General features: G+C 42.9%; 1 protein-coding gene across 2 annotated transcripts in view; it reads right to left on the minus strand.

Annotated features, from left to right (window-relative positions):
* Window positions 1–389: 389 nt before the first annotated feature.
* Window positions 390–25130, minus strand: part of DRD3 (dopamine receptor D3) — a 53135-nt gene continuing 28394 nt past the window's right edge. The window contains exons 4-8 of one of the 2 annotated variants that reach the window (XM_043474904.1): window positions 17868–18010; window positions 8138–8334; window positions 6994–7071; window positions 2131–2476; window positions 395–591 (exon numbers count right to left, since the gene is read on the minus strand). In XM_043474904.1, coding sequence (XP_043330839.1) covers window positions 395–591; window positions 2131–2476; window positions 6994–7071; window positions 8138–8334; window positions 17868–18010 — 961 coding nt within the window. Of the gene's footprint in view, window positions 592–2130; window positions 2477–6993; window positions 7072–8137; window positions 8335–17867; window positions 18011–25130 lie in introns of both variants that reach the window. The other variant, XM_043474905.1, reaches the window with a different exon arrangement.

Here is a 25130-nt window from a genome sequence, read left to right on the forward strand (position 1 = left end):
CTGGCTGAGATTTCAAGGACCCTTGGCAAGTTGAAAATTATGAGCTCTGTTCATTATTTCCTTCACGTAATGAATCATGCCTCTGATGACAATTGTGTTTGTGTGTGGAATCGTGTTCCATCAGCTTCTCTCTGAATTATTGCTTATCATTCAGGGGCCCTAAACCACTTCAAGATTGCCAGAGTGAAGTCAGATTTTAGCTGGGGAGGTAGGACATGCTGTTCTAGAGGAAGTAGTTGGTGACATCTGCCACACAGGGACATCCTTGCTCCAGGGATCTCCTTCCTTCCCCATTCAGAAAACACTGCATCATCATTCTGAGCAGGCCTTGGCCAGCAGCACTGTGGCCTGGCAGCTAAAGGTGGGCACAGGGAGTCTTCTCTCCTATCCTCCTTCAGCAGGACAGTATCTTGAGGAAGGCTTTCCGGAACTCGACGTTGAAGGTGGTGTAGATCACGGGGTTGAGGGCACTGTTCACATAGCCCAGCCACGTGGTGGCACTGTAGAGCTGTGGGGACACGTGGCATGCTCTGCAGTGGGTATTGAGAACATGGGTCAAGAAGAAGGGCAGCCAGCAGACAATGAAGGTCCCTAGGTTGCAAAGGAAAAGAAAAACTGGGTCAGGGATTTGTTTACTTCCTTTGTTGCAGCATGAAAATGAGTCCCAGTTGTCTACTTAATGGCAGCCAGTATGCTGCAAGTTTAATTTTAAAGTTCTAATTTTTATACCAAACCTATGAAACAGGTATGATTAGTCACTTTCTTTCTTTTTTTTTAGATGAGAAAGCTAGATGCTTACATCTTTGATTCATCCCAGACCTTTGCTCCTAAATCAGTTTTCTAGTTTGATCTTTAGATAATTCTTCACTAGCCTTGTCTATTTCTCAGTTCAATTCAAATGTTTATTTTATGTCTATCCATGCAAGATACGATTCGTGGCATTGATAGGGGAAGACCTTAAAAATGCAATTGACATAATTAAGGCTGTTAAGGAGATTAACATAGGGGTTCCCTGGATATGAGAAGTCCCTAAGATATGACAAGTTTGGGGCTTGTTTCTGACAGTGAACAGGATACAGTTCAGTTCAGTCACTCAGTCATGTCCGACTCTTTGCAACCCCAAGGACTGCAGCACACCAGGCTTCCCTGTCCATTATCAATTCCTGGAGCTTACTCAGACTCATGTCCATTGAGTTGATGATGCCATCCAACCATCTCATCCTCTGTCTTCCTCTTTTCCTCCCACCTTTAGTCTTTCCCAGCATCAAGGTCTTTCCCAATGAGTCAGTTCTGAATTTCCATCAGCACTAAGATGTATTCACAAACTCTTTACATTCTAAACATTTATAAATATTAACATTTACAAGTATTAAAGTTGTTGGATTTCCAATTTCCGTTAAATATGGTTACCTGAAACTTCAATACTTTGGCCACCTGATGCGAAGAACTGACTCACTGGAACAGGATACGGTTACCTTAACTAACTCTATATGGCATCTGCAACTTATCAATTTTTAATTTCTTTATTTAAATAAAGTTTGCATTTTTCTACTATAAAAACTAGTTCCAGTTTTATACATTATGGAAAACTTGGTAAATATGGAAAAGCAAAAAAAAAAGTGAAATAATCAGCCACTATACAATCACTTTTGACATATGAGTGAATTAATTTTCAGTCTTTTTTCTCTATATTTAATCTAGATGTTATAATATCATATGACAGTAGTCTTTTTGCATCCTCATTTTCCCCCCTCAATATTTTAAAATAGGTAAGCATTTAGTAATATCCAATATGTGCCAGATGGTTTTATTGAGTTGTTGTCTTATTTATTATTTGGTTTATCCATTATAATTCCAAAAGAGATAGAAACAAAGCATAGCTCAATTAGTGACTTGTTTGGTTTCATAAATTTCAGTCTAAGTGTTTTGAATTTCCATCAGCACTAAGATATATTCACAAACTCTTTACATTCTAAACATTTATAAATATTAACATTTACAAGTATTAAAGTTGTCACATTTCCAATTTCTGTTAAATATGGTTACCCAAGTATCCTCCACCAGCTCCACTGAATTCAGCCTAAGCCAACGTAATCCAACCTATCCCAGCTTAACATGACTCAAACTCACCAAGCACAATGACCAGCATCTGGGTTGCCTTCTTCTCCCGCAGTGGCACTGCCCGAGGTTGCAGGGGCCCCAGCCTCAGCGATGTCGATAACCTGCCATTGCTGAGTTTTCGAACTTCTAGGCTGAGTTTAGGTGCCATGGCAGGGCTGAGAGAGTTCCGAGTCCTCCCTTCCCTTTTCAAGTCTCCCTCCCCTTCTTGGAATCCTGGTGTTCCCAAGGCAGTGTCTTGGCAGATGCTGTAGTAGCGTTTCAGCTCCATGTGTGTCTGGCCAGGGGGGAGGGGCTGTAGATGTAACAAGAGTGGGTCCTGACATTTCTGGGGGTATTGTTTATCTTCTGAATGTTCCTGAAAGGGAAACAGTCCAATGAAGGAAAAAGAAACCATCAATCTGTGAAACCTACAGAGGGTGCCTCTGAGAGTGGTGGGCTCATGGGAAGTTATGGTAAACAAAATCTGCTTGTGCCTTTACAACCAAAAGCACCTACCACATAAACATCTGAGAATCACAATAATCCCTTGAGGAGGGGAGCATAGAATTATAGCCTGGACTTTCTGAGGTAGAATGACCTGGATATACAGAGGAATATGTTAAATGACACCATTAGGATGTAAAGAGAAAAATCTGGAATATGGGAAACTACAAGCCAAATGACTCAATTTCTTCAACAAATAAATTGCAATGACAACAACAACACCTACTGGTAAAAAGTATGGGTCTTACTTGAATTTTGATGCAAATAAACAATCTATAAAAATTTACCTGACATTTGAGGAAATTTTGAATGAATATTTAATATTGTGTGTGTGTTAGTTGCTCAGTCGTATCTGACTCTTTGTGACCCCATGTACTGTAGCCCACCAGATTCCTCATACTGGAGTGCATAGCCATTCCCTTCTCCAGGGGATCTTCCCGACCTAGGGATTGAACCCGGGTCTCCTACACGGCAGACAGATTCTTAACCATATGAGCCACCAGGGAGGAATTATTATTAAATTTGTTAGTGTGATGTGGTATTGTGGTTATATGTTTTATAAAAGAGTCCATATCCTTTAGAGAGTCTTATAGCATATTTTTGGTTGAAATGCTATTACGTTTGAGATCTGCTTCACAACAATCCAGTGGGGGTGTATGAATGTAGATGGGCATGTAGTTGAAAGAAGACAGGGCCATGAGCTGATAATTGCTGAGCTTGGCTGATGGCTACTGAAGGCTTAGTTATATTTGTCTTTCTACCTTTTTACTTTGGAAATTTTCAATAACAAAAAGTTAAAAAACCCAGGATTTTCATCTCAGCTTCCTATTACTTAGATGCATCCTTGGGCAAGTTAATTAAATGTCTCTGAGCCTCATTTATAAAACAGAAAAAAAAAAAAAAAAGAAATAGGTTTGGGGTGAGCAGACTCAGAGTAGAAAACTGATGATATGCAGATATTTTGGGTATTTTGGAGGATGTGTGTGTGCTCAACAACAGCACTTCTTTTCATGTTTGAAAACTCAGATACTGCGTTAATCTTGAGTAGAAGAAAGACTCCCCAACACCCGTACTGAAGCCATGAAAATCAGATATTCACTCTCCCTGACCTCTCCACAGGGCAGCTAGAACTCTGGCATGTGAACACATGAACCAAGCCCAGCCAACTGGAGATTTGCACCTACAACCTTAAAATTGCTCATGAAGCAAGACTTCAGAATTCATCTAGCAGTGGTGACAGTCAGTGTCCAGTGTCCTCACTATTCTACCCAGATTCTTCCTTAGGCATGAACAGCATCTTCTGAAGCTGTTCTTTAGCCTTCTTGTTAAGCTTGAGCTCCTTGATATCCTTCCAGTAAATTCCTTTTTTACATGTTAGTCAGTGTCAACAACCAAGAACTTTCACTAGTCTCTCCTTAGTTCAAGGAATCATAGTCTTCCAAATACTCAGGGGCAGTATACTGCACACACTTAGAAACATTGTTGAATAAATGAATGAATGAATACAAGTGGGCTTCAAGATAATTTAGTGTTTTAGAAATTTCTCACAGAGGTGTTTGTAGGGATTCTATCATAATATGTTTTTTAAAAATTTGGTTTTAACTTTAATAGAATTTTCTAATAATTAACATAAGGATATTGTGATTTATCTGGCTGACCATTTGTAAGATTATATTTATGACTGAGCTGAAATCTAGTCATCTTCTAAAAGATGCATTATTTCTGAAACTAAAGGGCCAGGGACAAATTTCTGAGAGTGCTTATGAAATCTCACATTGGAGAACATCTAATGCAGCTTGTCTCCCTTTCATAGATTTGGAAATTCTGTCCTACTGAAGGAAAGTGATTCTTCCCATTCTCACATTGGTGAGCATATTTTTCAGCTCTCTCTACAAACTTTTATCACTACCTCTCTGACTGACATGAAGAAACACTGGACTCCTTGGGATCTGGCTGGCAGAGCCCTCCATTCGCAGATAGCAGGACAGAACCTAATTCTTCACACTCCAGACAATGCCAGTGTCTTGATTCTCCAATCTCTCCTATGTAGTCACTAATTTTCCTTCATTTGCCCTTGGAGCCTTCTCAGAGCTTGGATTTGTTGTAGGTAACTTTAAACCTATCTACTAAAAGAAAATTATTTGCGGCAAGAGTCTGTAACTGGTAAAAATGGTCAGTTAACTATACAGATACTAAGAAAAGTAGCAAGAATACACAGAAGAACTATACAAAAAAGATCTTCATGACTCAGATAGTCATGATGGTATGATCACTCACCTAGAGCCAGACAAAGTCTGGTGGGAATGCGAAGTCAAGTGGGCCTTAGAAAGCATCACTATGAACAAAGCTAGTGGAAGTGATGGAATTCCAGTTGAGCTATTTCAAATCCTAAAAGATGATGCTGTGAAAGTGCTGCACTCAATATGCCAGCAAATTTGGTAAACACATCAGTGGCCGCAGGACTGGAAAAGGTCAGTTTTCATTCCAATCCCAAAGAAAGGCAATGCCAAAGAATGTTCAAACTACCACACAATTGCACTCATCTCACATACTAGCAAAGTAATGCTCAAAATTCTCCAAGCCAAGCTTCAACAGTACGTGAACCAAGAACTTCCAGATGTTCAAGCTGGATTTAGAAAAGGCAGAGGAACCAGAGATCAAATTGCCAACATCCACTGGATCATCAAAAAAGCAAGAGAGTTCCCGAAAAACATCTACTTCTGCTTTATTGACTGCACCAAAGCCTTTGACTGTGTGGAAACAAACTATGGAAAATTCTGAAAGAGATGGGAATACCAGACCACCTTACCTGCCTCTTGAGAAATCTATATGCAGGTCAGGAAGCAACAGTTAGAACTGGACATGGAACAACAGACTGGTTCCAAATAGGGAAAGGAGTACGTCAAGGCTGTATCTTGTCACTGTGCTTATTTAACTTCTAAGCAGAGTACATCATGAGAAACGCTGGGCTGGAGGAAGCACAGGCTGGAATCAAGATTGCCAGGAGAAATATCAATAACTTCAGATATGCAGATGACACCACCCTTGTGTAAGAAGGCAAAGAAGCATTAAAGAGTCTCTTGATGAAAGTGAAAGAGGAGAGTGAAAAAGTTGGCTTAAAACTCAAAATTCAGAAAACTAAAATCATGGCATCTGGTCCCATCACTTCATGGCAAATAGATGGGGAAACAGTGAGAGACTTTATTTTTTGGGGCTCCAAAATAACTGCAGATGGTGACTGCTGCCATGAAATTAAAAGACGCTTGCCCCTTGGGAGAAAAGTTATGACCAATGTAGAAAGCATATTAAAAAGCAGAGACATTACTTTGCCAACAAACACCCATCTATTCAAGGCTATGGTTTTTCCAGTAGTCATGTATGGATGTGACCATACGTGACTATAAAGAAAGCTGAGCGCAGAAGAATTGATGCTTTTGAACCGTGGTATTGGAGAAGACTCTTGAGAGTCCCTTGGACTGCAAGGAGATCCAACTAGTCCATCTTAAAGGAAATCAGTCCTGAATATTCATTGGAAGGACTGATGCTGAAGCTGAAACTCCAATACTTTGGCTACCTGATGCTAGAGCTGACTCATTTGAAAAAACCCTGATGCTGGGAAATATTGAAGGTGGGAGGAGAAGGGGACAACAGAGGATGAGATGGTTGGATGGCATCACCAACTCCACGGACATGAGTTTGAATAAACTCTGGAGTTGGTGATGGACAGGGAGGCCTGGCGTGCTGCAGTCCATGGGGTTGCAAAGAGTCGGACATGACTGAGTGACTGAACTATACAGAGATTAAACAAGGCTCTGTCATTCATCGTTATGGGTTTTTGAAGCTTTATTCCTAATATTTACTTAGCTGTGGAGTTTAGGGAGAGGGATACTGGTCTTTTATCCAACACTTTTAGGCTCCATTTGGCACTTGGCTTGCTTGGGGAGTCAGGGCTGGTTTGAATGGGAAGGATAAGAATTAGGGCTATGAGAATGTCTTGGTTTTCCCTGTATTGGATGGCAATTGGGCACATGAAATTATCCCATTAGCCTCCTTTTTCTACTTTTCTTAGCTCTGCCCATGTCTGGTTCAGTGATGTCCTTTCCCTCTAATAGAGGTGGTTCTGGACAGTAAAGTCCACAACACATCCAAGAGTCACTGGCTTCAGTCATTGGGATCTATCCCAAGAGTCACATGCTTTTGGAATATCACTTGATAATGCCTATTCTGAAGCTCAAATTGGATAGGTTCTCAAGTTTGTCATTTATCATAAATCCAAGTATGAGACTGGGGCCAAATTCATTTTGGGGTGGAAGTGGGATTGAATCAAGCCATTGTCTTGAGAAAGGGTCTCTTATTCTTTTCCTACAACCAAAGGCATGGCTTACTTACCATTTTCCGCGTGGCATCTGATGGAAATCTGGCCCTTATTGAAAACTGCCGAATGGGGTGTAACTGTAGACAGGCAGACTAGGGTGGGTAGAAAGAGAAACAGTTGTGTGTTAAGCTCTATATAGTTGGCTCATATAGATGATGCTATATGAATACAACATGTTCATATCCTCACTCTTGGGTCCTGACGTCCTATTTCATGGGGGCCAATACTCCTTTTCCACCAAAGCTTTGGGACTTTCAGTTTGAGATTCTGATTCTCACTCAAGTCATTACAGGTTGATCTAGATGTCCAGTTTGGACCTACCTTCAAGATCAAACCCAGTTCTTACTATATGAAGCCCTTTCCTGAGCATATTGACTTTATCTTCTCATAACCTCTCCAGCATTTAATATTTATGTGCTTAGTTGTCTTCATCTCACTTTGGCAAACATTCCATTCAGCTTTGGGCTGCTCACTAATTTTGGGTGTAGGTGTGTTTTATTTGCATATATAAGGTTTTAAACTCCATGAAGGTAGAGGCTGTATAATATCCCTGCTATCTCTTGCTTAGCAGTTGCAAGTGATAGGTATATATCCATTCATGCTTCAAATGAATACACCTGAACTATGTACTAGGCACTGAAGTAAGCAGAATTTACAGCCCAAGCAATTGGAGTATTTCAATGAACTTCCTTTTCAGAGCCTCAAAAGATCTAATAAAATGTACCATCAGCATCCCATTCCACCAGCTGGTTAGTGCCTTGACACAGAGGCAGATTTAGAAAAGAAAAGAAGTTTCAACAGACCCCTAGTGATTCTTGATGTGAATGGTCTGGCCAAAAAGTCATTCCTGGAAACCCAGCAGCAGTGAATGGTAAAGCTTCTACACTAAAACTTCATACCTGTGTGATATCTGAACAGCTGCCATTTGAGGGCAATGAAAGACTTTGAAAGGAAGCAGAACAAGCCCAGAAAGGGTGCTCTAGGGAAGACTATCAATGCACTGTTGAGATTGGATTTCCTCCATCTAAGGCCCAGCCAATATCTGCAGGTTAAAAGGTGGCAGATGTGTGTCCCTGATGGGCATAACAGGCAAAAGCGTGCACTGCTGGCCACAGGCCGGGAGGTTGCGTCTTCCTTCTTCTGCTCCAGGATGCTCACCTGTTGGGGGAAGCCGGGTCTGACACTGAGGCACTGGCTGTTCTGTCGAGTGAGGATCCGCTTCCGTCTCCTCTGTCTCAACACCACGTAGATCCTGGCATAGACGAGGACAGTCACTCCGAAGGGCAGGTAGAAGGACACCACTGAAGAGTAGAGGACAAAGTCAGGGTTGGAGATGGAGCAGATGCTGGGGTCTCCTGTGAGTGAGAGAAGTGGAGAAAGCAAAGTAGTTGGTCAAGTACGGGATTCAGTGGGGAGCACAGAATACGGCCCCACATCACATGTGGTGTCTCCACCAGCAAATCCACAATGGAAGTTTGAGAAGTGCTGGGAGCCGGTCCCACCTCCTCCCTCATCATGTCCCAGTTTACATGCTGCCTCCTCTGAGGAGGCTAAATGCCTCGAGTTTCTCAGTCAGAAGCAGCTCTACTTCCTTTGTGCCTCACGGTCCTTTCCTGTCATCACTTTTGTGTAATTAGCACTCAGGGCCTGATTGTTAAGCTGTGGGGAAAGGGTCCCATCTCAGACACCCACATTGTCCGCTTGTACTCCATAGGCAGTCTAATTTCATCTTTTTTTATATATATATTTATTTTTTAATTGGAGGGAAATGGCTTGACAATGTTGTGTTGGTTTCTGCTATACAACAACACAAATCAGCCATGATTATATTAATATATGTATCCCCTCCCTCTTGAGCCTCCCTCCCATCCCCCCATCACACCCCTCTTCCCTGTGTTATATAGCAACTTCTCACCAGCTATCTATTTTACACTTGGTAGTGTATATATGTTGATGCTACTTTCTCTGTTCATCTTACTCTTTCCCTCCCCAACTGTGTCCACAAGTCTGTTCTATAGATCTGTTTCTCCATTCCTTCTCTGCAAATAGGTCCATCAATACCATTTTTCTAGATTCTATGCTGCTGCTAAGTCACTTCAGTCATGTCCGACTCTGTGCGACTCCATCCCTGGGATTCTCCAGGCAAGAACACTGGAGTGGGTTGCCATTTCCTTCTCCAATGCATAAAAGTGAAAAGTGAAAGTGAAGTTGCTCAGTCGTGTCCCACTCTTCACGATCCCATGGACTGCAGCCCACCAGGCTCCTCCATCCATGGGATTTTCCAGGCAAGAGTACTGGAGTGGGGTGCCATTGCCTTCTCCACTAGATTCCATAGACATGTGTTAATATACAATATTATATTGTATAATATACAGGAGGGCTGAAGGAGCTACTCCACGTTCAAGGTCAGGAGGGGCGGCCATGAGAAGATACCCCTCGTCCAGGGTAAAGAGCAGCGGCTGCACTTTGCTGGAGCAGCCGTGAAGAGATACCCCACGTCTGAGGTAAGAGAAACCCAAGTAAGATGGTAGGTGTTGCAAGAGGGCATCAGAAGGCAGACACACTAAAATCATAATCACAGAAAACTAGCAAATCTGATCACAGGACCACAGTCGTGTCTAACTCAATGAAACTAAGCCATGCCGTGTGGGGCCACCCAAGATGGTCGGGTCATGGTGGAGAGGTCTGACAGAATGTGGTCCACTGGAGAAGGGAATGGCAAACCATTTCAGAATTCTTGCCTTGAGAACCCCATGAACAGTATGAGAAGGCAAAATGATAGGATACTGAAAGAGGAACTCCCCAGGTTGGTAGGTGCCCAATATGCTACTGGAGATCAGTGGAGAAATAACTCCAGAAAGAATGAAGAGATGGAGCCAAAGCAAAAACAATACCCAGTTGTTGTGACTGGTGATAGAAGCAAGGTCTGATGCTGTAAAGAGCAATATTGCATAGGAACCTGGAATGTTAGGTCCATGAATCAAGGCAAATTGGAAGTGGTCAAACAGGAGATGGCAAGAGTGAATGTCGACAATCTAGGAATCAGCGAACTAAAAATGGACTGGAATGGGTGAATTTAACTCAGATGACCATTATATCTACTACTGTGGGCAGGAATCCCTTAGAAGAAATGGAGTAGCCATCATGGTCAACAAAAGAGTCTGAAATGCAGTACTTGGATGCAATCTCAAAAATGACAGAATGATCTCTGTTTGTTTCCAAGGCAAACCATTCAATATCACGGTAATCCAAGCCTATGCCCCAACCAGTAACGCTGAAGAAGCTGAAGTTGAACGGTTCTATGAAGACCTACAAGACCTTTTAGAACTAACACCCAAAAAAAGATGTCCTTTTCATTATAGGAGACTGGAATGCAAAAGTAGGAAGTCAAGAAACACCTGGAGTAACAGGCAAATTTGGCCTTGGAGTACGGAATGAAGCAGGGCAAAGGCTGATAGAGTTTTGCCAAGAGAACGCACTGGTCATAGCAAACACCCTCTTCCAACAATACAAGAGAAGACTCTACACATGGACATCACCGGATGGTCAACGCCGAAATCAGATTGATTATATTCTTTGTAGCCAAAGATGGAGAAGCTCTGTACAGTCAGCAAAAACAAGACCGGGAGCTGACTGTGGCTCAGATCATGAACTCCTTATTGCCAAATTCAGACTTAAACTGAAGAAAGTAGGGAAAACCACTAGACCATTCAGGTATGACCTAAATCAAATCCCTTATGAATATACAGTGGGAGTGAGAAATAGATTTAAGGGACGAGATCTGATAGACAGAGAGCCTGATGAACTATGGACGGAGATTCGTGACATTGTACAGGAGACAGGGATCAAGACCGTCCCCATGGAAAAGAAATGCAAAAAGGCAAAATGGCTGTCTGAGAAGGCCTTACAAATAGCTGTGAAAAGAAGAGAAGTGAAAGGCAAAGGAGAAAAGGAAAAATATTCCCATTTGAATGCAGAGTTTCAAAGAATAGCCAGGAGAGATAAGAAAGCCTTCCTCAGCGATCAATGCAAAGAAATAGATGAAAACAACAGAATGGGAAAGACTATAGAGATCTCTTCAAGAAAATTAGAGATACCAAAAAAAGATTTCATGCAAAGATGGGTTCGATAAAGGACAGAAATGGTATGGAACTGACAGAAGCAGAAGATATTAAGAAGAGGTGACAAGAATACACAGAAGAACTGTACAAAAAAGATCTTCATGACCCAGATAATCACAATGGTGTGATCACTCACCTAGAGCCAGACATCCTGGAATGTGAACCCAAGTGGGCCTTAGGAAGCATCACTATGAACAAAGCTAGTGGATGTGATGGAATTCCAGTTGAGCTATTTCAAATCCTGAAAAATGATGCTGTGAAAGTGCTGCACTCAATATGCCAGCAAATTTGGAAAACTGAGCAGTGGCCACAGGACTGGAAAAGGTCAGTTTTCATTCCAGTCCCTAAGAAAGGCAATCCCAAAGAATGTTCAAACTACTGCACAATTGCACTCATCTCACACGCTAGTAAAGTAATGCTCAAAATTCTCCAAGCCGGGCTTCAGCAATACGTGAACTTCCAGATGTTCAAGCTGGTTTTAGAAAAGGCAGAGGAACCAGAGATCAAATTGCCAATATCCACTGGATCATCAAAAAAGCAAGAGAGTTCCAGAAAAACATCTATTTCTGCTTTATTGACTACGCCAAAGCCTTCGACTGTGTGGACAATAAATTGTGGAAAATTCTGAAAGAGATGGGAATACTAGACCACCTGACCTGCCTCTTGAGAAACCTGTATGCCGGTCAGGAAGTAACAATTAGAACTGGACATGGAACAACAAACTGGTTCCAAATTGGGAAAGGAGTATGTCAAGGCTGTATATTGTCACTCTGCTTATTTAACTTATATGCAGAGCACATCATGAGAAACGCTGGGCTGGAAGAAGCACAAGCTGGAATCAAGATTGCTGGGAGAAATATCAATAACCTCAGATATGCAGATGACACCACCCTTATGGCAGAAAGTGAAGAGGAACTAAAAAGCCTCTTGATGAAACTGAAAGAGGAGAGTGAAAAAGTTGGCTTAAAGCTTAACATTCAGAAAACTAAGATCATGGCATCTGGTCCCATCACCTCATGGGAAATAGATGGGGAGACAGTGGAAACAGTGTCAGACTTTATTTTTTGGGGCTCCAAAATCACTGCAGATGGTGACTGCAGCCAGGAAATTAAAAGACACTTACTCCTTGGAAGGAAAGTTATGACCAACCTATTAAAAAGCAGATACATTACTTTGCCAACAAAGGTCCGTCTAGTCAAGGCTATGGTTTTTCCAGTGGTCATGTATGGATATGAGAGTTGGACTGTGAAGAAAGCTGAGCGCCGAAAAATTGATGCTTTTGAACTGTGGTGTTGGAGAAGACTCTTGAGAGTCCCTTGGACTGCAAGGACATCCAACCAGTCCATCCTAAAGGAGATCAGTCCTGGATGTTCACTGGAAGGACTGATGTTGAAGCTGAAACTCCAGTACTTTGGCCACCTCATGCGAAGAGTTGAGTCATTGGAAAAGACCCTGATGCTGGGAGGGATTGGGGGCAGGAGGAGAAGGGGATGATAGGATAAGATGGCTGGATGGCATCACTGACTCGATGGGCATGAGTTTGAGTAAACTGTGGGAGTTGGTGATGGACAGGGAGGCCTGGCGTGCTGCGATTCATGGGGTCGCAAAGGGTTGGACACGACTGAGCGACTGAACTGAACTGAACTGAATATTACATTGTGTATATACTGCATGTTCTTTATCCGTTTATCTTCTGATGGACATCTAGGTTGTTTCCATGTGCTAGCTATTGTACATAGTGGTGCTATGAACATTAGGGTACATGTGTCTTTTTCAATTATGATTTTTCTCAGGGTATAGGCCCAGTAGTGGGATTGTTGGGGTAGTTCACTTCCCAGATGGCTTAGGTGGTAAAGAATCTGCCTGCAGTTCAGGAGACCCAGGTTTGATCCCTGGGTTGGGAAGATCTCCTGGAGAAAGGACCAGCTACCCACTCCAGTGTTCTTCCCTGAATAATTACATGACCAGTGGAGCCTGGCAGGCTACAGTCCATGGGATCGCAGAGTCGGACACAAATGAGCGACTAATGTTTCATTTTCATGGTAGTTTTATTCCTAGTTTTTAAAGGAATCTCCATACTGTTCTCCATAGTGGCTGTGTCAATTTACACAGATGGCCAATAAACACATGAAAAGATGTTCAACATCACTAAATATTGGAGAAATACAAACCTAATTCATCTTGGTGTTGCTCACAGTTCACTTAAGAAGAAAATTTACTGATGATTACATGCCAGACACCACCTACACTGGGGCCACAAAGATGAGTAAGACTCAGTGTCTACACTTGAAGAAGCTCACAATCTAGACAGACAGACAGTCCTTTCTGTATGCTATGCTGTGTCACAGAGGGGCGAGGCCTGGGAGGCTGGGTGGAGTGTCACAGAGTAACAGAGCAGAGGCTCCCAGGAAGGATCCAGCCCCTGGAAAAGGGCCTGCTGGTGTGGAGGCGTAGAATGCAGGGAGAGAAAGGAGGAAGGCTTCTGTGCTGAGAATGCCAGGTCTCCAAGTTTGAATCAAGTGTGGGGCAGGTGGTGGCTGAATACAGGCAAGTGTACTTTTCAGGGAATCCCTGTTCTGCTCAAGGGTACGATTGCAAAAGAGGCAGTAAACATATTGTCATCATGGACAACGTGAATCAAGGCACATCCTTGTCTTGCTTTATGTCCTGAAATGCTCCTGGGCCTCCTCTCTGGGAGGGCCCTGCAACTTTGTCTTCAGCAGAAATTTAAAGCCTAGTTATTTTTCTGACTTGTGCAATGGAAGGATCAGGGATCTTTAGGGTTTTCTCTAGCACTAACTCTCCAACCTCCACTGCCTTAGGGGCTCTTGAGGCTGTGATATTTGACTCCTGACTGCTGAGCCTCTGCTGGGAGCTGAGGCAACACAGGTCGACCAGGCCCCACAGCCTTGGAACTGTCTGCAACCCATGGTCCTGCCTTATGTGTGCATCCAGAAATGCATGTCACCCTTCTCAGGCAATAAGAGTGATTCCAAGAAGGAAGAAACTGCAATTTAACTTTGCTCTACCTCAGTCCCTGGGGTTGCAAAGAGTCAGACATGACTGAGCAACTGAACAGAACTGAACTGATGTTCTCTGACAATTCACAATCCTACGTGGCAGCCCATTTCATTAAAAGATGAACTCTGGGGGACTTCATTGGTGGTCCAGGGGTTAAGCATCCACCTTGCAATGCAGGGGATGCGGGTTTGATCGTTGGTCAGGGAACTAAGATCCCACACACCTCAGAGCAACTAAGCCTGCGGCTAGCTACCAAGCCCATGGGCTCCGGAGCGCCTGCGCCACAACTGGAGAATCTGGGCATCGCAGTGAAAGACCCCTCAGGATGTAGCAAAGATCACTCATGCTGCAGCTAAGACCCGATGCAGCCAAGTATGTGCATTCCTTAATTTAGGAAAAGAAAAAAGAAATTTAAAAAAAGAAGAGCTCTGCCAGAAGGTTGTGTTTTGTGCTGCATTTAGTAGAAGTCCAGTGACTTCCACTATCAGGTGTTGGCAGTATACTGCCCCTTTCTCCTCTACTTCTCACATGAGGAGGGGTAAGAAAAAATGGTGGAGAGATCATTTCTATTGGGCTTTCAATATAACTTGGGAACTTCCTTATAGATGCAATATATCACTATATCAATAGTGAAGTTATGCTGTGAAGGTCAGACGAGGCAAAGGAAGATGGCTGGGCTTCTCTGCCTTGAGTCCTGCTCACAAATTCTCTAACCAGTGTTCTAGAATGAGATGACTAGGCTCCTCTCTGACCACCAGCAGAACTACCACTGTTTAGATTTCCTTGGAGCAAGGGCACAGTTATATTTTGAAGCAGAGGAACTTTTTCTAATACATAATAATAGTAACACTGACCAATATCTATTGGGCTTTTATAATGGCCCAGAGAATTTAACACAGTATATGAATAAGTGGAGAGCTTATTATAGTCTGGGCTTCCCTGATGGCTCAGTTGGTAAAGAATCTGGGCCGCAATGCAGGAGACCTGGGTTAAATCCCTGGGTTGGGAAGATCCCCTGGAGAAGTGAATGGATACTCACTCCACTATTCTGGCCTGGAGAATTACGTGGACTGTGTAGTCCATGGGGTCACAAAGAGTTGGACACAACTGAGTGACTTTCACTTTCACTTTCACTTACTATAGTCTAATGAATACATTGAAAAGTAAGAGAGAAAGAGATGAGAGAGAAGTGAGCCTATACTAAGGCTATACTAAGGTGAGCCTATACTAAAGCTTGTGACCTGTGTTAAGTCACGAGTCTTTTTTGCCTTCTCAATTCTATATTTGAAAATCCTTTTGGAAAGTTTTGTTTCTGGAACAATTATGATCTCACTGGTGGCAACAAGACTGCAATTAGCTCATCATTCTTCTTCACTTTACATGTTCACATTAACTGGGAACTCTGTCTAATGTCGGATTTTGAGACTGTTACCAGTGTGTGTGTGTGTGTGTGTGTGTGTGTGAGCAAGAGTAAGACTGCCCCTGCCAGCCTCCAAGAATGAGTAAGAGGAATCACTCTGCCCAGCAAACATTGCTGGAGGCTTGCTGCTGGCCAGGTAAGGACCACCTTGGTCTAGCAGTGGTAGTGAGTGCCCCATACTGCAGATTCCAAATTTAGAAGGTATTTTCTCTTTAAAAAAAAAAGTGTTTATTTATTTATTTGGCTGTGCTGGGTCTTAGTTGTGGCATGAGACTTCTTAGTTATGGCATGTAAGATCTAGTTCCCTGACCAGGGATAGAACCCAGGCCCCTGCATGGGAGCACAGTCTTAGCCATTGGACCACCAGGGAAGTCCAGAAGGCATTTTCTTATAGAAACATGGATATAGAGGGTGGCTTAGTTATCAGACTAATGCCCAAAGCACATTTAGACTCATCGAAATGGTATTTGAGTGCCAGAGTCAACCTCTATTGTTATGTTAGAGAATGTTGCCTATGTATGTGTATGTGTGTGCACATGCGTGTTTGTATATATACTGTGTCATTGGTAAGTGGTAATGGGAAATGGTAAAAAGTAATGCAAGGATGATAACAACATCATATTTTAGGAGCACCCTGAATTAACCAGGCACATCTTCATTGGATGACTTCTCCATTTAACCTCTAATATGGCAGAGAAGCAAGCCTCACTTTGAGCAGGGGATATGTGCTTGGCACGTTCATGTATGTTATCCCAATTTAATCTTCACTTTATTGTAAAAAAAAGCTGCATGAAGGAGGTGGAGTGAAGTTATAGCATATGTAGGCTTAGATTCTAGAGTCAATGAAAATTATAGAGTCAAAATTCACCCTGAATCACATATAAAAATATACACGGTTTGATTACAACTCTGAACAGTAATAAGTAAAGACATATGACACATGCAGTAATATCTCATCTTTTACAAAGAGTTCAACATAACATGTAATTTTAGAGATGAAGTTGCTGCACTTATTTGCAAGAGGCCATATATAAAAATAAATGCTGAAAACTTCCTAACTAAATACATAGACCTAGTCCAAATATTTGATTTTGTTCGTTTATGCTCTACTATATTATTACCCCAAATTTGTTAATAAGGAAGCTTAACTTAGAAAAGTTAAGTAACTTGTTCAAACAGATACAGCTGTTAAGTAGTAGAATTGAAGTTTGAATCTAGGTTTTTCTGACTCCAGGGCCTCTGCCTTCCTAAATGTATTCTGACTTCTAAATAATTGTCCAGCAAATGACTCTTTGAAGACTATTTATAAGTTAAGATTTACCTGAATTTATATGTAATATGTTACATATATCTGTACACATAAGTACATAGCTATGTACTTGTATACCAGAAATTCATAAAAATAGAACACAGTAGGAATTGAATGAACCAATTCAAATGGACAAAGTAAGAAATCCAGATGAACACTAGAAGAGGAATTAAGTAGTTATCTCTTAGTAAATACTCAGTGTTTACTGTCAATACCTGTAACTTTACTATATGTGCTAACAGTTTTCATTCAACACATGAAATTCCTGAGGCTGAAAGATGGTCATAGAATAGAGGCGAAAGGCACTGAAGCACATGAGGTATAAATTTGGATCAGTATTGTATTTAAAGTCCTGGACATGTCAGATAAACACATTTTTCATCCATTTGTCCATCCATCCATCCATCCATCCATCCATCCATCCATCCATCCATCTGTCCATCCATCCTGCCAACCATCCATCTATCCAATAGAAGATGTACCATGTGCCAAGCACCATGGTCAAAAATTTCTGTATATTAAAAATATAAAATACATCCTCCAATAATTCACAAATGTATCCTAGTTCCCAAATGCTAGAAATGATTCTTATTGAGTAAAAAGCTAGAAATGTATACCCTGCTCAAGGGCTTTTATGATATGCTACTTTGTGCTGTAAATTCATTACAAGTTATCATCTTTTCATTAACAAATCTCACCTGAATTATTCATATAGCATAGTTTTTTTAACTGGCATATTTCTTCAAATGAATACAATAGTATTTCTTTCAAAATAGGAGTAAGCCAGACTTCGTTAATTGGGGCAGAATATGGCTCCTGCACCATTAATTGAAGAGATTTTGCTTTCTATTTTATTTATAATCAATAGAGGCCAGTGCTTTGCAGTCTATAGGATCCTCATTTGATTACAAAATATACTGCCTTTGAGGTCAGACATTTCAGGGATGAACACCACTCACAGACATTCAGATGTGCTATGAATCACTTGGGTGTTGGAAGGGACACTGTCATTGTTACCTGTGGTGTTGAAGCCAAAGAGGAGAGGGCAAGACACAGCAAAGGACAGCAGCCAGACAGCTGTGATCATGAGGGCCACACGTCGACAGGAGCTCTGTCCTGTGCCTTGCTGGTAGTGAACTGGCATGACCACAGCAGTGTACCTGTGAAAGGAAGGGGGTAGAGAATAGGTATGATAAGAAAGTGTCAAAAGACAGGTTGAAAAAGGTTACTAGATAAATAATCAGGTTGATACATGCGGAAGGAGAAAAATAATTTGGTTGGACAAACTTAAGGGAGAAAGGGGTCTTTGAGTGAACACAGCAGAAAGACTGAGATAAGACAGATGAAGGACTCATTGAGGGAGGTGAGCAGAGAAAGGAAGAAAGAGTGAAAAGCATAGCATAGCGACACTGGGTTGTCAGCGAGCTTCTTATATATCCACGAGGGTATCAGGAATGCTGGTGGCCCAGCATATCCCAGCCCTGTATTCACACACCCTGACACCCTTAATCCTGAAGAGTCTAGGTGCTGGTTTGTGTGCCTTTATTTTCTTCCACAGTTTTCAGATAATAATGGAACTGTGCCCGAAGAGGATGTTTATTCCTGCTTGTATCCTAACATTAATTCTAACCCTTCAGTGACAACTATTCCAAGTAGCAGAGATTTTGTAAATAGAGATGAGTAATATCTAATGAAGGCTTATTTTAAAATCAACTTTTCATGCTGTCTTAGTCTGTTCAGACTGCTCTATCAAAAATACCACTGGGTGACTTAAACAATAAATATTTATTTTTCACAGTTCAGGAGATTGGGAAGTCCAGGATTAATGTGCTGGTAGGTTTGGTATCTGGTGTTAAACCCACTGCTTGGCTGGTGGGTAGCCATCTTCTTGCTGTGTTCTCCCTTCCCTGGTGGCTCAGAGGTTAAAGCATCTGCCCACAATGCGGGAGACCTGGGTTTGATCCCTGGGTCGGGAAGATCCCCTGGAGAAGGAACTGGCAACCCACTCTGGTATTCTTGCCTGGAGGATCCCATGGACAGAGGAGCCTGGTGGGCTATAGTCCATGGGGTCTCAAAGAGTTGGACACGATTGAGCAACTTCACTTCTCATGGTCGGAAGGGTGAGGCAAGCTCTCTGGAGTCTCTTTTATAAGGGCAAATCCCATTAATGAGGGTGGATTCCTAATCACCACCAAAAGGTTCCACTTCCTAGTACCATCACAGTGGTGGTTAGGATTTTATTATATGAATTTGGGGGTGGGGGATGTAAACATTCAGTCTACAGCACATGCTTTTACATGGTCAAAGCAGTTTTTTATTCTTGTTAGATATTGTCTTTTCTGTGGTATCGCCACACACACATTTCCAGCTGCTTATTGGACTTACCTGCACAGTTGTTCCATGGTTGTCCCAAACTCAAACTATCTGAAATAGATCTTTCTGTTTCCCTACATTTCTTAATCTGGCTCCACTTCTTGCCTTTCTTCAAGATATCCATACCCAACACTCAGGCTTTTTGACATTTCTTTGGCCTTTCCTTATCATTTGCTCATCCATTCATTTAACCTTTCATTCATCCAGCATTTATTGGGTTCTTTACTATATACCAGGCCTTATTCTGGAAATACCAAGATGTGCAAATGGGACAACAGTCTCTGTCCTTATTGAGCTTGGAGGTAAGTGGAGTGGATGGATGAAAAAAATATTAATATAAAATGAAAACTATCATGAAAGAATTAAGCTGGGTGACATGTTTAAGGGTAGAGGAGGATGTAAAGAAGGGGCAAACTGACACAAGATGGGAGGAAATGAGTGGGGTGAGAGGGAGCCAGCCATGAGGGAAAGCGGGAGAAAAGCATTTTAGGCAGAAGGACAGCAGGTCCTATAAATTTATGCATTATAGTAACTTCCCCATTTATCCATGCACTTCTACCACCTTCCTCTGTGATGGCCACAGCCTCCTGGCTGGTTTTCTGTGCTAGGCTCCAAAATAGATTTCATTATGTCCTCCCCACCCCATGGCCCCTCAGCTGACAACTGTCTAAGATAGGCAGAATTCTAAGATGGCGTCCAAGGTTCATGCACTGTAGAACTAGCAGAACTCCTGTGACTAGACTACAAGTCAACAGATTGAGTTAACCAAAAGGGAGATGATTCTGGGTGGCTGGGCCTAATTGGGTGAGCCCTTAAAAGGAACTCAGTACTTCCTGAGTAAGAGAGAGTCAAAGCATGAGAAATTATCCTCCTGGCCTTGAAGAGGCAACCTGCCGTGTTTGGGAAAAATCATTTGGCAGGGGACAGCACAAGGCCTACAGGAGCTGAGACCAGCCCCTGGTTGACAACCACTAAGAAAGTGGGAGCCTCTGTCATAATTGCCAGCAACTGGATTCTACTGATACCCGAATACATTTGAAAGATGAAAACACAAGTCAGCCTATACCCATTTTCAGCCTCGTGAGATCCTGAGCAGAGAACCTACACTGTGCACAGACTTTTAACCCATGAGATAAAAAATGGATATAGTTTAAGTCACTACATTTGTGATAATTTGTTGCACAGCAACAGAAAACAAATACTTGTCTTGCCAATTGACCTCCTATGGGTCCTTGACACTTACTTATAACTCCAGGCATGTTAGCCATGTAACCCATGTTAGTGATTGGTAATCTTCAATAGTCTTTTTTCAATCCATTATCCCTTTTCCTTCCCCAGGTAGCTCATATTTTCTCTCCTTTAATCTCAGATCAGCTCTCAGTAACCATCCCAGTCCTTCCATCTTATGAAGACCTCTAACTCTAAATGTATAGCACTCCTCTGCCAATCAATCACATTGCTCTTCTGCATGCAGTGTCTTGCCTCACTAGTGAACTTACCTCATGGCTAGAGAGAGATAGACTCCATATGATTTAAGCTACTTAATGGCTCAACTCATCTTATAGCCTTGGTATTCCATATACGTCCTTGCACAAAGCAAGTAGTAAGAAGCTGTAGACTGATTGCCTCATGGATCCTGTAGGTATCCTACCCCAAAAGAGGACAATTCTAATTCTATCCCAGCTCAAGGGATCTAATATATATAGCTGAGTCTACAAATGCTGAACATTTATTTATTTACTATTGAAGTATAGTTGATTTACAATGATGTGTTAATTTCAGGTGTATAGTAAAGTGACATTTATATATATATATATATATATATGTGTGTTTGTGTGTGTGTGTGTGTATGGGCTTCCCAGGAGGTGCTAGTGGTAAAGAACCCACCTGCCAATGAAGGAGACTTAAGAGATGCATATTTGATCACTGGGTTGGGAAGATTCCCTGGAGGAGGGCATGGCAACCCACTCCAGTATACTTGCCTGGAGAATTCCATGGACAGAGGAGCCTGGTGGGCTATGGTCCATAGGGTCGCAAAGAGTTGGACACCACTGAAGCAACTTAGCATGCATATATATACACATGCACACTTTTTCAGATTCTTTTCCCATATAGGTTATTACAAAACATTGAGCATAGGTCCCTTGCTACATAGTAGGTCCTTGTTGTTTATCTATTTTATATATAGTAGTGTATTTGGGAGTATTTGGGAGTATTTGCTACTCCCAAATTCCTAACTGATCCATCCCACCCACCTTTCCCCTCTGGTAATCTTGTTTGTATTTTACGTCTGTGAGTCTGTTTCTGTTTTGTAAATAAGTCCATTTGTACCATTTTTTAGATTCCACATATAAGTGATATCATATGATATTTGTTTTTCTCTGTCTGACTTAGTATAATAATCTCTAGGTCCATCTATGTTGCTGTAAATAACATTGTTTCATTCATTTTTATGGCTGAGTAGTATTCCACTATGTATATGTACCACAGCTTCTTTATCCATTCATCTGTTGATGGACATTTATCTTGGCTATTGTAAATAGCACATAGGCTCAAATTTTCATTGTCCTCTCGGTATTCAGGGAACCTGGAGGCCAGATGCAGAGCAGGAACCCCCTTAGCTCCTCTTGTGCACCTCAAGGCTTGGGGCTGAGGAAGGACAGACCCTGAGCTGGAGGGGGTGGGGCAGGGTTCCCCAATGCTCCAGCCACCTGACTCATCTACCTCTTGTGTATCTGGCCTTAAGAGTTCATGTGTTAACATTTGTGTCCCCAAATAGCCTTCCAAGTCAGGTCCGAGGGTGAAGATGGATGAAGACTTGATAGAACTTGGTGTTAGCACCCTGGCATGTGACAGAGGTGGTTCTTTCTCAAGAGGGAAAAACAGAGCCCTTATTTAGTAAGGTCAAATTTAGATCCCACCACCAACCCCAAGGACGGCCCATGATGGCCCAGTTTCCTTCTCCTGATGCACATACACTATAAATCCTCCCTTGAATTCCTAACTTGGAGATGAAGGAGCAGGCAAATAATGCGTGGGACTCCTCCAGGCTCTCGCTCTGCTCAGGACTTCAGACTCTGCTGGGGCTTCAAGCCAAATACATCTACCGGGGCCTGACCCTGAGCAGTGACCCCTTGAGGCACCTCGGAGGAGAGGCTGAGCCTTGAGTCCTGTAGCTGCCCTGGCCGAACACCTGCTGAGGGTCGGGAAGAAAAGGTAAGATGCACTTCTTGCCCTTCAGACCTGCAGCTGGACCCAGGCCTTCATTTACATAATTACCTTTGATGTAGAAGAACCTGACCATCCCATTCATTCAGTGATATGCTGCTAAATGCCTAAAAACTGGCTCTGCAGGTGAAAAAGAGCCTTAATTTATACCATTTGCCAATTTATATGGTACAAATACTCCCACCATTGTCCATTTCAAGTTACACCAATGGGTTAGTAACTGCCTCAAAAAGCTCCTAAAGTTTTGCCATCAGCTCTCACTGGCCATTATGAGCTGACTCCAAGTCCACCACTGATAGTTGCTCATTTTCCTAAATAGGCTTTAACGTTCAGCAACTTCTTGGAGGTTCTAATTTATTCAATGAATCAGTAAGCGTAGGGAGCACTACCACTGAGTGATTACATGATGAAAACAACTTCCCATAGCTAGTGGTGGCAGAAGCCAGGTCTCTTCTGGCTGCCCCGCTGCTTCTCCAGGGCATTGCAAATCTCTGAGGCCTTGTGGGGACTTCACAGGGGGTGCAGTGGTAAAGAATCTGCCTGCCAAGCAGGAGATGAGAGTTCAATCCCTGTGTCAGAAAGATCCCCTGGAGAAGGAAATGGCAATCCACTCCAGTATTCTTGCCTGGAAATCCCATGGACAGTGGAGCCTAGCTAGCAGCCTCAGTCCACGGGGTTTCAAAAAGTTGGGCACGTCTTAGTGACTGAGCACGCATGCACGAGGCCTTGTGGGCTTCTTCAGGAAACATGGTATTGAAGGGTGTTTTGTACTTTGAGAGCAACCAGCTGCCTGGAACTGAGGTTCCCCAAGTAGCTTGATTCTATTAATTTTCTGCGGGTCCTGTTAAAATGCATATTTCAAGGCCACACCCTTGGATATTTGTTTTACTCCAGAAGTGCGTATTTTTAACAAGCAAGTGTATCTTTTGATTAGACAAGCTGGAGAAAGTCTGCATTGGGGAATATTTCTGTGTCAAAAACTCCTGTGAACTTGGGTTAGAAGTGAGAGATGAGACTACATCTTGCCACTGTTACATTAATATTTTTTCTTAATTTTAAAACATGATTAAATTTTTAGAATAAGTGACAACCCCCACCCCTCACCCCAATTTGCTTCCAGGGCTTTTCCTCCAGGAAGCTTGCCACAATGGGCTGAGACCTAGAGGCTGTTCCGGCATTGGCCACCGGAGGGCGCCAGAATGCAGCAAGAGCTCCTCCCGCGCGGCGGGGTGAGAAGTTCACGGCTCACCTGGGGGCTCTCCAGGCACCGTGGGGAGGTGGGGCGGGAAAGCTCGGGAGACCCCCCTGGTTCCTGCAGCCCTGCAGGGACCCCGAATTCCCACTCAAGCAGACTGCTTAGCCTCTGCTCTGGCCCCGAATCGATGGCAGATGACCGGCCTCAGGCCAAGGCAGGGCTGGGCGTGGGCCCGATGCCCTCCCCCGCGCGTCCAGGTCCTCAGCCAAGCTCCAGTGCGCTGCGTGCGTGGTCCCGATGGCAGCGCGCTTGGCCAGGCCCCCTCCCTTTGAGCTCTTAGCTTTCTGGGTCCTTGCTGTAGTGGCGGGAAAAACTGGCGGTGAGCTCAGTCGTAAGTCAATGGGCGTTGGAAAACAGGCTGATTAGCGTCTGAATCCCACTTGGCCTGCCGCTGAACTGTGGGGCCGTGGACCAGAGATATGACTTCGTTGAGACCCAATTTCCTCATCCGCACAGTGGGGATAATGTTTCCGCCCGATAGGGCTGTTTTGGGTATTGAATGAGATGATATCTGTGAAGTTTTTTTAGCACAATGCCCAGTACCTATTAAGCATTCAAAAAACAGTATTATTATTGTTGTCATTATTATTGTGCTAGCCCAGGGGATCTGTAACTGTTCATACCAATCAGTTTTGGGGAGGGGGGTGTCTGCACCTTATTCCTGATTATCAGGGAACATTAAGTTTATTTACTTCTGAAACAAGTATACAGCACTTTCTCCGAGTCAAGCAACAATTTGAAGTGCTCTACAAACATTAACTCATTTGTTCTTCATGACAACCATTCTGCTATATCCCCACTAAATGGAAGGGCACTGAGGCCCAGGAAGGTTAATTGACTTATTCAAGGTCTATGAACACTGCTATGAACTGGTAAAAAAAAAAGTGAAAGTGTTAGTTGCTCAGTCATGTCGGACTCTTTGTGACCAGAACCCACCAGGCTCCTCTGTCCATGGGATTCTTCTGGCAAGAATATTGGACTGGGCTGCCATGCCCTCCAGAGGATCTTCCCAACCAAGGGATCACACCCTGGTCTCCTACACTGTAGGCAGGGAAGCCTGTGGAGTGGTAGAGCCAGGATTTCGAGCCAGGCAGCATGACTCAGAGTGTGGCTAAGCCTCTGAGAATGGCACTGAGCTGGAGGAGAAAGAGGATGCCTGGGTCTGTCCTCCTTCACCTACCAGCTGTGAGATCTGGGCAAGCTTACCTGCACAGTCTAACCGTAAGACTCTTCACTTGCGGAATGCAGGTAATACACCTGCCTTGCTGGGGTGTTGTGAGGGTCAGCATAATGACAGGCTCTCGGTGCCTGGCTCATAATACATGCGAAAGAAACAGTAGCCATTGGGTTGCCCAAAAAGTTCATGTGATTTTTCCTTAAGATGGTATGGAAAAATCTGAATGCACTTTTTGGCCAACGCAGTA

The sequence above is a fragment of the Cervus canadensis genome, chromosome 7, assembly GCF_019320065.1.
Source record: "Cervus canadensis isolate Bull #8, Minnesota chromosome 7, ASM1932006v1, whole genome shotgun sequence".
Classification (NCBI taxonomy): domain Eukaryota; kingdom Metazoa; phylum Chordata; class Mammalia; order Artiodactyla; family Cervidae; genus Cervus; species Cervus canadensis.